The sequence below is a fragment of the Hyperolius riggenbachi genome, chromosome 12 (genome assembly GCF_040937935.1).
Source record: "Hyperolius riggenbachi isolate aHypRig1 chromosome 12, aHypRig1.pri, whole genome shotgun sequence".
NCBI lineage: Eukaryota > Metazoa > Chordata > Amphibia > Anura > Hyperoliidae > Hyperolius > Hyperolius riggenbachi.
Genome location: NC_090657.1, coordinates 27,298,152 through 27,316,153, shown reverse-complemented (window position 1 = coordinate 27,316,153; position 18,002 = coordinate 27,298,152). Strand labels below are relative to the sequence as shown.

Sequence of the window (18,002 nt, the reverse complement as noted above, 5' to 3'; positions counted from 1 at the left end):
AGGTGTCGAAAGTCGGGTGATACGGGAAGGCTCTGCAGTACACGGCTTCTGAGGTAAATATAACTTTTTTTTTTTTTTTTTTTTACTTGCAGGCTGCAGGATTTTTTTTCCTTTACTCTGGAGGTCTGCTTTAAGTTTCATAAAAAAAAAAAAAAAAAAAAAAAAGGTTTTGTCCACTAGGAGGCTGGTGCTATTAACATACCCTCCTCTCTCAGGGTCGCAGGACTTGTGCCTTTTATCTCCATGATCCAGATTGTTCGCTTAGTCCTCTGGGCCGTAAGACTGATGGTTCGTACTGCTAGCTGTTTGTAATGACTGCATTCTGTACAATGCTATACTGCATTTGTACCTGTGACTTTTTGACTCGTGTACATTGCTTTTAGCCTTGTATGGCTTATTTCCTTGCATGTTTTTCCTTTCTCTTGACTTTTCATAATAAACTTGAATTGTGAAAAAAAAGAGACTGATGGTTCAAGATAATCGCATCGGTTTGGATGCCCCCAGATATTAGACATCCTAGTTACTGTATCAATTTCAATGTATCATTGTATGAGTGCACTTATGTTACATTCATTGTATATGTTACGGCCAGAACCCGAAGTCTGGCCACTTCGGGTTCTGGCCGGTCAGTATGCGAAGTGGCCGGCTCATGCGGCCAATGTGTGAAACGGGCTTCAGTTTCGGACTTTGGCCGGCCAGAACGCGTTGTGACTTCACGTGGCCGGCCAAGTCCCGAAGTCCCGCTCACCGCCGCCAAGAAGCCCGGCTCACCTCATCCCCTGCTGCGGCTGCCGCTAACGTATTCAGACCTCTGATCAGGGCGACCGTAGCAGGGAGGCAGAGAGAGGCATAGCAGCTGCCAGCTCACGCGAGACCCGCTGGACCCGAACACTTCAATGCAGAAGTGACGTCATTAAACACTTCTTCTGCATTGGAAGTGTATGGGTCCGGGCGGGTAGCATGCGCGCTGCTCTGCCTTTCTCCGCCTGGTAGTCGCCCTGATCGGAGGTCTGAGTACTTAGCGGCAGCAGGGGATGAGGTGAGCGGGGCTTCCTGGCGGCGCCTCCAGCAAAGCTCCCCCAGCCCAGTAAAGCTCCCCCCAGCCCAGTAAAGCTCCCCCCAGCCCAGTAAAGCTCCCCCAGCCCAGTAAAGCTCCCCCAGCCCAGCAAAGCACCCCCAGCCCAGCAAAGCACCCCCAGCTATGCAAAGCCGCCCCCCCCCCCCGACCATGCAAAGCATTTCCAGCCACGACCAGCCCAGCAAAGACCCCCCCCCCCCCCAGCCATGCACAGCCCCCCAGCAAAGCACCCACCACAGCCATGCACAGCCCCCCCCCCCCAGCCATGCACAGAACACCCACAGCCATGCACAGCCCCCTAGCAAAGACCCCCCCCCCCAGCCATGCGCAGAACACCCACAGCCATGCACAGCCCCCTAGCAGAGCACCCACAGCCATGCACAGCCCCCCAGCAAAGCACCCACCACAGCCATGCACAGCCCCCCAGCAAACCCCCCCCCCAGCCATGCGCAGCGCAGAACACCCACAGCCATACACAGCCCCCCAGCAGAGCACGCACAGCCCCCCAGCAAAGACCCCCCCAGCTATGCACAGCCCCCAGCAGAGCACCCACAGCCCTGCACAGCCCCCAGCAGAGCACCCACAGCCCCCAGCAGAGCACCCCCAGCCATGCACAGCCCCCCAGCAAAGCACCCCCAGCCATGCACAGCCCCCCAGCAAAGCACCCCCAGCCATGCACAGCCCCCCAGCAAAGCACCCACAGCCATTCATTCCACCTCATCTGTGACTAATCACCACTGTAATTTGATCTCTCCCCTGTGTCACCTGACTTCCACAGCAGAGCAGGTAATTTAAAAGCACAGGATGTTAACAATGTCTTCTCCCAAGAAAGCAGGATGTAGACACACCGCAGATTTATTGCAGGATTTGTATCAGCTGTAATTAAATGCTTTTCTTAGTATGCTGTATCTTTCAGAGCAGAGTGGAAGTGCCATTCATGGTGCTGGACAGGACCCGGGATGTTCTGGAATTTGTGCGTTTTGGACTTTGGCCGACTGACTTTGGCCGTGTCTAGAATTGGCCGGCCAATGTCAGAAATTCCCAGCATTTTGGACTTTGGCCGACGTCAAATCGGTCAGTTCTAGAAACGGCCGGCCAATTCTAGAATTGGCCGATTTCTGGTTTTGGCCGTAACATATATACTGATCATTTTCTATTGTCAAAACCTTTTCAATAAAAAATGTGAAAAAAAAAAAAAAAAAGTTTTGATAAAGAATTGCTAACAAGTGAAGCCACCATTTTGGACAAATTCGTCATACGGTGTATAAACGGAAAAACAAAACACTGCCAGTATTTAGTACATCAACAGTGAAGCAGTCCCTGATTACACCAAAACCTTACATTTTAGTGGCAGCAAATTAGTATTACCACAGGGTAATGAGCACAGGAAAAGCCTGAGTGACAAATGCCCCCCCACAACCCCTCATGCTTGCAATTTACAATAGTTTTGTCAAATTATTCATGTTGCATCTACAGAGTTCCTGTGACAGCCTGGGCTGTTCTAAGCCAGACAGAAAACTGTGCTAGTCCATAAATGGCAGGAACACTCGGTGGCTGGATGGGTTCGTTACCTAATGAGATGATAAAATCTTGCAGTAAGATCTCATCGGCAAGGTCTACTCTAAAGCAGCCCATACACTCAGCCGATTTTCTGGCCGACCGTTCGATCCCGATCGATCGCAAATCGGTTGGCCAATCGACCGATCGACGGCCGATTTCGACCGATTTCCATCGAACTTGCAGGGTGAAAAATTTAGGTCGATCTGATGAGATTGCTTATCAGTTTGCATTGGCCTTAATGGAAATCTGATGGCAAAAAAAAATGCCATCAGATCGAATTTCAATAGATTTCAAACTGAAAACTATTGGAATTCTATCCTGGTAAAAAATGTTCTAAAAACGCATCAGATAGATCATCAGATGCATTTCTTATCTATCTGCTGCCAATCTGACGAGTGTATGGGCACCTTTACACAGATGCAACCCAGCATAAAATGTACCAAATATGCCACAGGTGTCGAACTCCAGGCCTGAAGGGCCAGATCCATGCCAGTGTTTAGGATGGACTGAGAAAAAGGAATTGTTCTACCTGATGGACCAACCCTTTCCTGTTTCAGACCCATCAATTAATTTGAGCTGTGTCAAAAATGTATGAGGACCTCGGCCCTCGTAGGACCGGTTTGACATCCCTGCAATATGCTTTTGTGTGAAATTCTCATTAATAGTAACATACCAGAACCCACTTGAACACCATCAAACCTAATGCCCTGAAATGCCCCAAGTAAATGTGATATGCACCACCTGGAGTCAAGAGGCATACACGTGCGACACATTCACCATATTTCAAAATCGAATAAGTCTTTATATACAGTGACTTGAAAAAGTATTTTGCCCCCTTGAAGTTTTCCACATTTTGTCACATTACTGCCACAAACCTGAATCAATTTTATTGGAATGGCGCATGAAAGACCAATACAAAGTGGTGTACACGTGAGAAGTGGAATGAAATCATGCATGATTCCATACATTTTTTACAAATCAATAACTGCAAGTGGGGTGTGCATAATTATTCAGCCCCCTTTGGTCTGAGTGCAGTCAGTTGCCCATACACATTGCCTGATGAGTGCTAATGACTAAATAGAGTGCATCTGTGTAATTTAATGTCAGTACAAATACAGCTGCTCTGTGACGGCCTCAGGGGTTGTCTAAGAGAATATTGGGAGCAACAACAGCATAAAGTCCAAAGAACACACCAGACAAGTCAGGGATAAAGTTATTGAGAAATTTAAAGCAGGCTTAGGGTACAAAAAGATTTCCAAAGCGTTGAAAACATCCCACGGAGCACTGTTCAAGCGATCATTCAGAAATGGAAGGAGTATGGCACAACTCTAAACCTAACAAGACAAGGCCGTCCACCTAAACTCACAGGCCGAACAAGGAGAGCGCTGATCAGAAATGCAAGCAAGAGGCCCATAGTGACTCAGGACGAGCTGCAGAGTTCTACAGCTCAGGTGGGGGAATGTCCATAGGACAACCATTAGTCAGGCACTGCACAAAGTTGGCCTTTATGGAAGAGTGGCAAGAAGAAAGCCATTGTTAACAGAAACGCATAAGAAGTCCCGTTTCCGGTTTGCCACAAGCCATGTGGGGACACAGCATACATGTGGAAGAAGGTGCTCTGGTCAGATGAGACCATAATGGAACTTTTTGGCCAAAATGCAAAACGCTATGTGTGGCGGAAAACTAACACTGCACATCACTCTGAACACACCATCCCCACTGTCAAATATGGCGGTGGCAGTATCATGCTTTGGGGGTGCTTCTCTTCAGCAGGGACAGGGAAGCTGGTCAGAGTTGATGGGAAGATGGATGGAGCAAAATACACGGCAATCTTGGAAGAAAACCTCTTGGAGTCTGTAAAAGACTTGAGACTGAGGCGGAGGTTCACCTTCCAGCAGGACAATGACCCTAAACATAAAGCCAGGGCAATAATGGAATGGTTTAAAACTAAACATATCCATGTGTTAGAATGGCCCAGTCAAAGTCCAGATCTAAATCCAATTGAAAATCCATGGCAAGATCTGAAAACTGCTGTTCACAAATGCTGCCCATCTATCTGACTGAGCTGGAGCTGTTTTGCAAAGAAGAATAGGCAAGGATTTCAGGCTCTAGATGTGCAAAGCTGGTAGAGACATACCCTAAAAGACTGGAAGCTGTAATTGCAGCAAAAGTTGGTTCTACAAAGTATTGACTCAGGGGGCTGAATAATTACGCACACATCACTTTGCAGTTTTGTGAAAAATGTTTGGAATCATGTACGATTTTCGTTCCACTTCTCACATGTACATTACTTTGTATTGGTCTTTCACGTGGAATTCCAATAAAATGGATTCAGGTTTGTGGCAGTAATGTGACAAAATGTGGAAAACTTCAAGGGGGCCGAATAATTTTGCAAGCCACTGTATATCAGTCACCGTGTCATTTTATCAGCAGAAGCACCGGCAAAATTAATTCTGCTGGCACACATTTCAGTTTCAGTGTCACAACAGAACCCAGCAGAAAGAGTTAATTAACTTTCAGGCCTGACACAGTAATTAGCTCAGACCTAATAAGCACCCTGCTGACAAACGCCATAAATTTAAGTTGTTAAAAACTCATTAAGGTATATTTTTTTAGGCTGACAAGCTCCAAAACACCAGGTCTGCCAACACCTCTAGAAGCTCTACCAGTAGAGCTTCTAAATCTACTATTCACTAGCATGTCAGGTAATCTTCCTGTAGTAACCCAAAATTAATATTTTCAATATTTCATAGGTTTTCTAGCCTTTAGAAAAACACTAGATTTTTACAGAAGTTATTAGGGTCTGACTAACGCCCCAGTCTGGGAAATTCCCAGGCAAAATCGGACACCCACAACCCGAGAAAGAAAAACTCTCAGACATACTTTGTTTCATAATCCTATTTCATATGGGTGAATTTGTAATAAATTACTAAAAGCAACTATGCAATCCATTTCTTGGTACAACCTACAGGCATTGAGATACTGTCAAAGCATAAATCCTGACAAAAATGTCTGGGAACTATCACCTTTTCCAATCACACAAGGCTGGACTTTTGCATGTCATAGCCACTCCCAGCTGGAGAAGGGTGTAAAACCCAGGGACACACTTCTTCCTGGCTCCATTGTTTAACCTCTGTTGTCAAAATATTACCTGATTATTCTGATCTATGCTAGAACTCTGTCCTCAAAATTAGACACACTACTGCGTCATATTTTGCTGAATTGTCAATTCATTAGCTAGGTTGCAAATAACATTCTTCTTTCCCTTTTAGGAATAGCTAGCTCCAAAGTCTATCTCATCAATCTAGTGAGTAGTGGCAGCAAAATGACCTTGGTTTTCAGTGTGAAATTGTATGTACATATCAAGATTGTGTCATGTTTAGGCACACCAATGAATCTTAAACGTTTACTATGATCACGGTGGATTCGCCTCCAGAAGCCTCTAGTGGAGGAGACCTGTATGGCAACTGTGGCATGGTAAGAAGGGATTGCCAGGGGTTTGTCACAACACATGAATGTTTTCAAATGCACACTAACTCCAGGGGCTCTATGCAATTCATAAACTCACCAAAGATAAGCACTGGCAAGTTCTAAAATTAGGCATCATGACAGTTGCCTAATTCTATTAAAACTATCACCTGCCAGGCCTTTTCCACCCATGTAGTTGACTTGAAGTTACACCAGGAAATGATGCTTGCTGCTTAGAGCGGGTAAAAATTCTGTATCGTCCATGTGACCCCCATTCTCCCAATTACGACACACACGCACCACATTTTCAAAATGGCTGAATTGTAAAAGCATTTCCATTAGCCTGTAAGATCCAGTGGCCGCTCATGGCGGCGGAACGCAGAGACCCATGCTGAGGCGCAAGCCTCTGGGTCTTGGCCTGTCTCTGACGTCACTGGAGCGCATGGCGCTTAGCTTCCTATTGGATAAGCGGTGGACGCGCTCTCAGTACGTGCTCCGCCAATGTAAACATTAACCACATGTGTGCATTGCGTGTCAGCATCTCTGACACGCTCTCTGTTGATTGGTTACTTTGGATTCATTTACTTTCTGAATGGTTAGTCCTGGTATAAATGTAAGGTGAGCGCCCTCTGTCATCGCCCGTGATAGCCTATGCTGGGTTTGTTGCTGAGATTGCGCTCACACCAAGTGCTTGTTTTGCTGTCGACTGTTGTCTGTCTCCTGACTAAGCCTCTTCCAGATTGCCTTACCGTTACCGACCCGGCTTGAACCTGACCACGGTTCTCTATTGGATTATCTGCTACCGACCTCGGCTTGTTAAAGGATTTGCATGAACGCTGCTTGGACTGACTCTGGCTTGAGTCAGTGGAGCAGACCACGCATCTGTCTAGTGATTATACTTCAGCTATTACCCACTATCTTCTGGATTGGCTCAGCCAATAGTCTTCAGGTGACTATTCAGTATACTGGGTTTGCATTGCTCATTGCTGTGTTTGGTGATTGCTGCCTGCCAGGTTGTATGCTACCAGGTTGTATGCTACATCTGCCTGCAGGGTATCGTAGTTTGTATTAGGAAGGAGTTAGGGCGGGGCTATAGATCAGTCATATGGACATATAGCCTGAGGGCTGGCGCACACCAAGCGATTTTGGTAGAGTTTTCAAAACCGCTGCCGCCTGTGAAAATGCTTGGCTAATGTATCTCAATGGGATGCTGCACACCAGTGGTTTGAGGTTTTTAACAAACCGCAAACGTGGGTCCTGCAGCATTTTTGCGGTTTGCAGATGCGTTTCTGCATCAATGTAAAGTATAGGAAAAGCTCAAACTGCTCTGAAATACGCTAGATCAGAGCGGTTTTCCAGAAATTTTTGTTATAGTAGCTGTTCAGTAACAGCTTTACTGTAACAATATATGAAATCTGCTACACAAAAACGCTCCAAAAAACACTAGGCATGTTTAGAAAACCTCTCTGAACATGCCTAGAATCGCTCTGAAATCTGCTTCAAAACCCTCTAGCGTTTTTGCGGATCTGCTAGAGGTTTTTGGTGTGCACTGGCCGAGACTCATAGCAGGTGACCAGGCAAGCCTGACATGGTCTCCATACCACTGACATTAATCCAAGGAGGCGCCCCAGTAGTTTATGCTAGGGCTCTCATCAGTATAATAGCGCTTGTCCTTGGCAGTGGTGAAACAAAAAAGGTGATATAAGAAGTCAAAAGGTGACAGAATAGCAGAAGAAAGATCAGAAACGTATACAGCAAAAAGGCTAGCGAGAACAAACATCATCTGTTTCCATAGGCTTTCATTGTATTTGTCAGCATCCGCAGCGTGTGCCGAGTATAGGCACAAAACAAAACCCCAAAAGACAAAAATGGGCCAAGTCAAGAATTTGCATTCCAATTATTGCAAGGCATGTCCAAAATACAGCCCGGGGCCAAATGCGGCCCAATAAGCCTTTTCCGGTGGCCCCTAAAGCTCTCTACAGTTAACAACATGTGACCTGCAGGCTGTAGCTGTGATATGGTATGTAAGAAACACCTTGAATAGCCACTCAACATCCCCGTTTGCTCGTCTGCAGGTTATCAGCCACCACTGTAACAGTAGCAGCCATTGATTAGCAGCCACCATTATGCCAGCAGCAGTACACCAATGATAGCGTACCCAACAGCAACCAGCATAATTTGTGTTTAAACTCATTAGTTCGGCCCCCTAGCGCTCTCAAGATTGGAGATATGGCCCTTGACTTAAAAAGTTTAGATACCCCTGAATTAATGTAGCAGATCTGTTGAAAAAAAACACAAGCGTGAATAGATCCTACACTTAGCATAAGATCCGTCTGCACATCAGTTTATGCGTTCTGTGAATCAGCAAGTGTGAGCCAAGCCTAATTCAGGTTTGCTTTAGGGGATATATTTATTGTGTACCCAAGATGGGGCATGATGCATACCTGGGGCTTCCTCCAGCCCCTTCCAGGCTGATTTCTCCCTTGCTGTCCTTCTGCGTCGCCTGGATCCTCCACAACTTGCCCCAGAAAATCCTCCAGTCAGAGCATGCAGAGTCCGGCCGTGCGCGCCATACTCCGCAGACACAGAGCGCTATGGGAAGCGTGATGAAGCTACGCACGCGCATGCTCAGTACTCCCCTGTCGATTTTCTGGGGCAAATTGTGGAGAATCCAGTCAGTGCAGAAGGAAGGCGAGGGAGCATTTAGCCTGGAGGAAGCCCTAGGTACGTATAATTTTTTACTGCTGCCCCATCGTGTTTACTTTAAACCCCCCCCCCCCCCCCCTCTGTGGTAATCCTGACCTGAGCAAGGGCTCTGCTTTGTGTTGTGTGCTAGTACTGGTAAGCCTGTGCTCAGGTCAGGCTGGCTGAAAAAAAGCTGTGTGCGCAGCCTTCCTGGGTCTCGTGCTCGATCAGCACTGCAGAGCGATACCCAGGCTTCTCCCCTGGCTACCTGCTATTGTTTTTGGCTGAAGGGATCCCCATGTCCCCGCTATTCTTCTGGGGACCCCGCAGCCAATCAGTGCGGCGTGACGTCAGCGGGTGCGGGGCTAATTTTAAAGAGTGAGATAGATAGATAGAGATATATATATATATATATCTCTATCTATTATATTATATTATATATGTTCTGCTGCCTGCACTGACCTCGGCCTGTATTTTGACTACTCTCTGCCCACCGCCTGCACCGACCTCTACCTGGATTTTGACAACTCGGTCTACCTTATTTGTACAGTTTCACAATTTTTTAAGTTTATTCATAAATTTCATTAATTCAAAAAAATTGTGTTCTAGGCTTTTATTTATATGCAGAATGTCTACCAGGCTTTTATTCTAGCATATTTTGGTGAGTTATGACGTAAGAATTGGAGGCCTAAAATTCTTGAAAAACAATGTACCGCTTTTGACTCATAATTCCAGACAGAAATGCACCACCAGGGAGGTTAAAGATCCTGGTTGCCAACAGAATGCAAGATATTTCTTATCAGCTGGGGATAGAGCTAATCTTTATAGATTCCACATGTACTGAACTCTATTAAGTGTAAACCACATTCCAATATAAAAACAGGAACTTACCTGATTTGTGAGGTTTCCTCTTTGGTGAAACGGACTCTGGAACAGAAAAAGACTAAATTACAAATCATTCTCTTCAGTAAAAACATATGTGTATCAGCACATTAAAATATATTAGGATAGCACATCCAAATATAATTAGGTCAGTTCAAAATTACATTCTTGTAAAAATGCATTTATTACACACACACACACACACACACACACACACACACACACACACACACACACACACACACACACAATATACTTTTATACTATATCAATAAAACAACATAACATGGCAGTCTAAATCAGTGCTCTAGTTTACTAGACTTGGTATGAACACCGATTTATGAAAAATTCATTTTCATGGCCAACCTTACTTTTTTTTTTTGCCTGTGGCCCATTTCCAAAATATACTCACGTACATACGATGAAAAACCAGACTATATGAAAGTCAATGTATTTTGCAACAATCCATCACAGATGTAAGTGCTTGCTTACACAGGCATCCATACTTTGCTTTGGACATACATCTCTGAAATATTTCAGAAGGATTTTCAACTCTGTTTTTAATGGTGATTTATGGAGAAGACGGGTGATTAAAGGCATCTGCTGAATATGGTGTACGACCCCTTTGTGCCTCCACAACAGTTCTGACCTGTGTGCAGACCAGCGTCTCAGGAGGCACTACAGGAGTAGGGTCTTCCAACTAACATTACATTGTTTAACCACTTCAGCATAAGAGCAATTTTCACATATCAGCACTGTTCCTATTCATTCACCAATAACTTTATTACTACTTATCACACCTAAATGATCTTTATATTGTTTTTTTCAGGACAAATTAGGCTTTTAGAGAGTGATATTTTTGTTTTGTAATTACCTTATCTTCTGTGAATTTTAAAGGGGAAATAAGGGGAAAAAATACACTATTCCTCCATTTACATCCATTATAGCTTTACAACAAACAGTGCTAACTATAAGTTAAACCCACACATTTTATTTGCTTATCCATCCTGGTTATTACAGGATTTAGATTATGTTCCTAGCACAGTGTATGTTGACAATATTGTATTTTGAAATGAAGGTGTCTTTTTTCGGTTTGTGCTTCTTGCTTCTCCTTGTACATGGTCAATGATTACAATACCTTATTTGCAATAATAACAGTAATATACCCTCATGGCATACATATTTAAAAAGCGAAGTTCCTAAGCTAACAATACGGTTATTTTCTTTTATATTCTGTCACTTTGTTTTCGTTTTACAAGTCTTGATTTTGGTATAGAATATATGAAAATTTTATTGCTTTTGATTAAGTGTTGTTACTAAAACAAAAGTTTGCTTTCTTAAAACAGAAAGAATTTGCGATAATTCAGGTTGGAGTGAGCTTGAGATGTCTCCCAGTGCATCACTGCTGAATATATGCAAGTTAACCATTGTACCCTTAGAAGCTAAACACACCTCCAGATCCGCTGGAATGCAATGATGTGTCAGCTTGTTAATTTGTACAGAGCCATAATAATCCAACATGCATACAGACTGTTTCGGATTGTTTGATCCTCATTCTGTTTTAAGAAAGCAAACTTTTGTTTTTCTTAACATCTTAGTAAGGGGGCTTTTTGGACCATTGTAGTCCCTTAAACACTCCAATGAGTTCTGGGTCATCATGAGCTTGCTGGTTAGTCTGTACCTCTTGGTGTTACAAGCCCTACTGCATAGAGCCAAATAATCCATGCCATGCACTGATGAGGATCAAACAATCCAAAACAGTCTGTATGCATGTTGATTATGGCTCTGTACAAATTAACAAGCTGACACATCATTGCATTCCAGTGGTTCTGGAGGTGTGATTAGCTTCTAAAAGGTAAAATGGTTAATTTGCATATGTTCGGCAGTGATGCCTGGGAGACATCTCAAGCTCACTTCGTCCTGAATTATCACAAATTCTTTCTGTTTTAAGAAAGCAAACTTTTTTTTTCTTAACATCTTAGTAAGGGGGCTTTTAGGACCATTGTAGTCCCTTACACACTCCAATGAGTTCTGGGTCACCATGAGCTTGCTGGTTAGTTTGTTACTAAAATAATACAGAAGACATAGCCCTTAAACCTAAAGCACCTTCAAATCTATTATACTACTTATCACGGTTACAATGTTACCACATATGACTTGTGCAGTTTTACTAATACTTTCTGAAGTATGATCATTATTTTGAAAATACATTTTTATGTTCGAGCGAGTTTGTCCCTACCTATTTCTTATGTTGCATGGGTCCAAGCTTTAAACCAAAACGTATTCTACAACTCGTTCCAGTTAAAATTATACCACATATGCCTCATTTAGTAACAAACAGGTGGTGCAGTCGCCACAACTACACTGGACGTGTATACTCGTCCAGTTAGGCTGAAGTGGTTAACAGAATTATATTGTATTCTGTTTTAAGAAGGCAAATCACACCAAGTACCAAAAACTCCAAATTATTTTATTGAAAAAGCAAAAATCATCCCCAAATAATGCACCACACATACGCACCACAGCAGTATTAGCAGTCTCTATCCTGTCACGTGATCGGAAGGGTCAGTGTGATAACGTTCTGTCCACTCCTGCTAAACAACAATGTAGCATTATAGAACTCACATTTCAGAAGGCAGCAGTAATACCGACAGGCTAGTGGATGAAAGAGTCCAGGGAACTACATGCACATTTACCAGGTCACAGTCCTTGTAAGTGCTGCTATTAGAAATGAGGTGAAACCAGAATGGAACAAAGTACACTAGACAAATAAAAGTTATATTGGTCATCACAAATACAAGATAACAGCGTGATAGCGACCTTAGGCACTTGAAAAGAATCACAGTATAATAGAATATTGAGTGGGACCGGTCATAAAACATGTTGTCTTCACAAAACACACATGGCCAAGTGCGCTCAAATCATTGCGTGGCTGTCTTACGTCTAGTAAAAGTTATGTTACGTTACTGTTATATGGCTGCGTAATATGTTGGCGCTTTATAAATACTATAAATAAATAAAATATATGGTATATGTCAAACACTAGTGTGGTGGAAGCAGTCCAAGTCACAAGGTGCATGCTAGTTCCAGGACAGTCTCCCCATTGAAAACAGGGGCTTCACTGTGGTGGTGTGTGGCTTGTAAGGCAGGCAATCTCAAACCTGTGGTGAGAGACTTGTGCAGGCTGACCTATTTATTTCCTTTTAAACAATGCACATTGCCTGGCTATCCTGCTTGATCCACTGCCTGTAACACGTTTAGCCACAAACCCTGTACAAGCATGAAGAGCATTTTTTTTTTTTTAACACCTGGGCGTTACGGACGAGCTCAGCTCGTCCAATAACGCCGTGGTGGATTGCTCGGGCCCTGGTGGGCCGATTTGAATAATTTTTTTGAAACACGCAGCTAGCACCTTGCTAGCATTGTGTTTCTCCGATTGACGCCGCTCACCGCCGCGTAACAGGGTCCCCCCGAGACCCCACGCGCTGCCTGGCCAATTAGTGCCAGGCAGCACTGAGGAGTGGATCGGGATTCCCTCTGCCCCCCTGTGTCTTTCGCCCACCAGCCAATTAGCAGCGCCGGCGGGCGGCGATGGTTTAAATGAACCAATTAAAATGTATAATACAAGTTGTTTTGGAAACAACGTGTATTATACGTGCCGCCTCCTCCGGTGGTCACAGCATTCCCGGAACGACCACCAGAGAAGACGGCAGCCCGCATGTGAGCCCTGCACAACATTGCCCCGCGCAGATCACCCCTCACTGGCCCCTACCCCCTTGTTTAGGCATCTGACTGAGGTCTGATATACATCTGGTCACCTGTTACCAGTGCTGATTGAGGTCTGAGTGACATTTATTGACATCTGAGTGACATCTATGCGTTTGTGCACTGTGGATTGACATTTGATCATCTGTCACCAACTCTGATTTGCATTCGATCATCTCTGATTGCTCTGTGATTGATCTCTGCAGCTGTTAGATGCCAAGCAATGTAAACAGTGACTTCTGGCCGCCTGTCACTAGCTCTGATCGAGGTCTGAGTGACATTGATTGAGGTCTGAGTGACATCTTATCGTCTGTGCACTGTTGATCGACATCCGATTGCCTGTTTTCACTCTGATTGGCCTCTTGACTGCCCTGTGATTGGCTCTGATTGACCTCTGTCTGTATTTGATTGCCTTTGATTGTTTTTGATTGCCATCTGATTGCCTCTGACTGTATCTAGGCCCCTTTGTTAGGTAGTTAGTCAGTTAGCGCCCAGCCCACTACACCCCAGTCACAGATTAGCGCCATTACTGTTGCTAATCTGCATTAGTACTATATAGTATCTGTAAGTGATTAGTACTGATCGCAGTCAGATCTATATAAGTACGTTAGGGTCACCTTAGAGTAGGCTCCACTAAAAACGCAGTGTTTGCCCGTCCAGGCCTGATCATTCGGCCGCACTTGCGTTCAGCCCACCCCACTGCAGTGACAGAATTTTTTTTCCTGATCAGAATCAGAATCATTTATTTCGCCAAGTACAACGGGGGTTGTACCCGGAATTGTTTTTGGCTCATACAGGGTCGGTGATGGTACAACACATACATGCGATCCTACAACATACAATCAGGTACAGTAAGTACAAAGTAAGCATTACCTATATATACACACACAGCACATAACTATAGTGAAGGACGCGTGGGGAAGTCTGGAATGCTATGTGAGGGGAGCAGCCTGCCGACTACCGACGGCGCTCGCACAGCTCCGTAGCAGTTCCAGATGCCCTGCAGTGTGTCCTGGAAAGGAGTGGATAGAGAAAGAGAAAGGATAGTTAAGAGAGTAAACGGAAGAAAGAGAGAGAGATAAAATAATGCAAGAGGAGACAGAGGCAGAGTCCCATTAGGGCTGCAGGTTGAAGCACCATGGTACAGTCCGATAACCCGTCCGAGACCATGTGCTCCCAGACGAACTGAGGGTATCCCTGAGGGGGAGACCGCGCTAAGCAAAAGCCCTTGTTGCTGTCCAGTCTGATGTTGGCAGGGCCAGAGGGGGCCCCGTGCTCCTTGGAGCAGAAAGTACACCGTATGGGGATCCAGGCCTGCTGTGTAGGCTGGTCTGAGTGGCCTAGTTGAGAGCACAGGGTACTCCAGGGCTGTACTGTGCTGCTGGTGACTGCAGGGCTCGGTGGTGGGGAGCAGGGCCTGGCTTGTGTGGAGCAGGAGGGTGATCGGGGCGAGCGGAGGCGCACATACCCCCAAAGTGGTGGAGCAGCCGCGGCCCTGATTTCCAGTGGTCATGAGGGAGCAGGGGAGAGCGGTGGTACACATACCCCTCCGGGCCGCGTCGATGGAGCTGCCTGCCTTTGTGATGGCATCTCCGGGCAGCGGCGGTGTAGTGGCTCCGGGCAGCGGCGTGTGGATCAGGCAGCTTCCGGGTCTCGGATCGTGGCAGGGGAGCCGCATGTCCGGCGACTTTTTACCCTGGCAGCGGAGTTGTAGCTGGCTGCAGCAGTGTGGGATACGCAGTCCCTGGGTTGGAGCGGCTGCATTTCTGGACGGGCGTCTGGTTGCCCCGGCAGCAGAGCTGTGATCCACATGGAATCCACCGCGGGTCTCTGTCCCTCCCATCGTGGCCGTCTGGAAGCTATGTGGCAGCCAGCAGCAATAGAGATGGCTCCTCTTGTACGGTGAGTGGGGCTGGTTTGCGGAGAGTCGGGCAGTGATGGAGGTGCCGTGAGCACGAGGGTCCGAACAGCTGATCAGCTGTCGGCAAACAGCCCGCATCTGAACCTGGCGCCCCGGGACAGCAGAGGTCTCAGTGTCTCCCCGCATGCCTTCTCAAGTGTCCCCGCATCCTCCCCTGCAGATCAGGGGGGACTAGGGAGAGAAGGGAGATAGAAAAGAGGAGAAGAGGCCGGAGCCCTGTGGCCGTGGCTACCGGTGCGGCGCCATCTTGGTATTAGTGATCACTGCAAAAACACAACCCAATAGCTGCGGTGCTCTAAAGATCAGTTTTGATATTTTTTGATCAAAACTGAGCGATCACAGCTTTTTCACTTCACCAGTACTCCCGTTTGCTAGACAGGTGCTCTTTTTCCTGGGTAGTCTCAGTGGAATACCCCCTAAATTTAGCAGCCCAAAATGGCAAGAAAGGGGTATTCCCTGGAAGAGGCCTACAGGATTCTGGCCGAGTCGGATGAGAGCGATTGGGACTTCTCATCCGACTAATCATCTGGGTCAGAATATGAACCTGTAGATAGCAGTGGCTCTCTATCCGATAGTTCTGATGAGGTTGAGGTCCCTGCTAGCGCCAGGCGTACCCGACCCCTTGTCATTGGACCACAGGTGGCGCAGGATCAGCCTCAAGGGCAGCAGAGTGGTGCTAGCGCTGATCCAGGTTTTCATGTTGAGTCATACACCAGCAGCGCAGCACCTCCTGGACTTAGCACCAGTACTGTCGTTTACTCTGGTGAAGTAGCGAGCACCAGTATGGCAGTTGAAACTGGTTCAGTGCCACGTGCAGTAAGACCCCCAGTCGCAGCCACCAGAAACACGGGCCCGTAGAACCCCTACACTCCCAGAGGTGCTGGCAAATCCTGATTGGCTACCCCCTGCTTCCGCTGCACCCATAGTGCCCCCTTTCACCGCCCAGTCTGGAGTCCAGGTGGAGACAGATTATCTAGGATCAGCCCTAGACTTTTTTCATCTGTTCTTCACCGAGGATCTCTATGACTTAGCCGTGGCAGAGACCAACCGTTATGCCAAACAATACATCGCCGACAAACCGAATAGCTACTACGCCCAGCCGTTTCGGTGGAAACCAGTCACAGGTTTCCGAATTTAAAATCTTTTTCGGCCTTCTCCTCAACATGGGTCTAACAAAAGCAAAATGTATTGCGGTCCTATTGGTCTACGCACCAAATACATCACATGCCCATGCACTCTGCTGCCATGTCCAGGTTACATTTTGAGATGATTCTGCGCTTCCTGCACTTTAATGACAACACAACCTGTCATCAAAGTGACCACCCTGACTATGACCGGCTCTACAAAATTTGGCCCCTCATAGACCACTTTTCATCAAAGTTTGCAGATGCTTACACTCCTGAACAGAACATCTGCGTAGATGACACCCTGATACATTTTACCGGGCGCCTTGGCATTAAGCAGTACATCCCAAGCAAGCACGCCCGGTATGGGGTCAAGTTGTATCTGTGAAAGGGCCACAGGCTATACTTAGGTTTTTAGGGTATATGAGGGAAAAGACTCAAAACTGGTGCCGGTCGGATGCCCTGAATACCTGGGGAGCAGTGGCAAGATTGTGTGGGACTTGGTGTCACCCTTATTCCACAAGGGGTACCGTCTATACGTGGACAACTACTACACAAGTGTGGCCCACTATCAGCATTTAAAGTTAGTCGGAATTCCCTGCTGTGGCACCGTGCGACCTAGTCGCCGATGCTTCCCGACGGCTCACTACTACCCAACTTGCACGGGGGAGAGGGCTGCCTTGTGTAACAATGACCTTCTTGCAGTGAAATGGAAGGACAAGAGGGATGTTTACCTTCTGTCCACCATTCAAGCAGACATGACAGTTCAAATTCGACGGGCAACTGAGGTCGTTGAAAAACCCCTCGCCGTCCATGATTATAACACAAACATGAGAGGGGTGGACTGCAATGACCAGATGTTGGCTCCCCATTTAGTTTCCCGAAGGACCAGACGCTGGTATAAAAAGGTGTCTGTATATTTAATTCAATTGGCAACTTACAATAATTTTGTTCTCTACACAAAGGCTGAGAAAACGGGATCCTTCCTTCAATTTCAGGAAGACATCGTTTCAGAACTCCTGTATCCAGAAGGAACTGTGCCCCAACCACCTGATGTAGTTAGCCGGCTACATGAAAAGCACTATGCTTATAGCTTTCCGAGTGCCCCAGGTCAACGCACCCCAAGAAAAGCTCGTCGTGTCTGTAAGAAGGCTGGAATAAGGCGTGACACCACTGTTTACTGTTCCACCTGTCCTGAACATTCTGCCTTATGCATAGGAGAGTGTTTCGAGAAGTTCCACTCACAGATACGCTTTTAGAGTAGGGATCTCGAAACATAGCGGTAGGCACACAAGGGTCCCTCAGGGCTCTTTCACACTGGCGCGATGCATTGCGTAAAAATGCCATGCAAAAGTGCCACTTTACAGTCCCCACTATGCCGGAAGTGGTTGACTTAATGCTAGTGCATATCTACGTTACCGCATGGCTCCTACAATGATCTGCGTCAGCCCGGAAGTGATGTTAGTCTATAGCGATGCAAAGATTTTTACTTCATACTTGGCTGAATGCCAGACAGGAA

General features: G+C 46.1%; 1 protein-coding gene across 2 annotated transcripts in view; it reads right to left on the bottom strand.

Annotated features, from left to right (window-relative positions):
* LOC137541326 (myosin light chain kinase, smooth muscle-like) overlaps window positions 1-18,002 on the bottom strand; it is a 288,664-nt gene that overhangs the window by 66,260 nt on the left and 204,402 nt on the right. For both annotated transcript variants that reach the window (XM_068262577.1, XM_068262576.1), the window contains exon 6: window positions 9,683-9,718. In XM_068262577.1, the coding sequence (XP_068118678.1) occupies window positions 9,683-9,718 (36 nt within the window). The remainder of the gene's footprint in view (window positions 1-9,682; window positions 9,719-18,002) is intronic.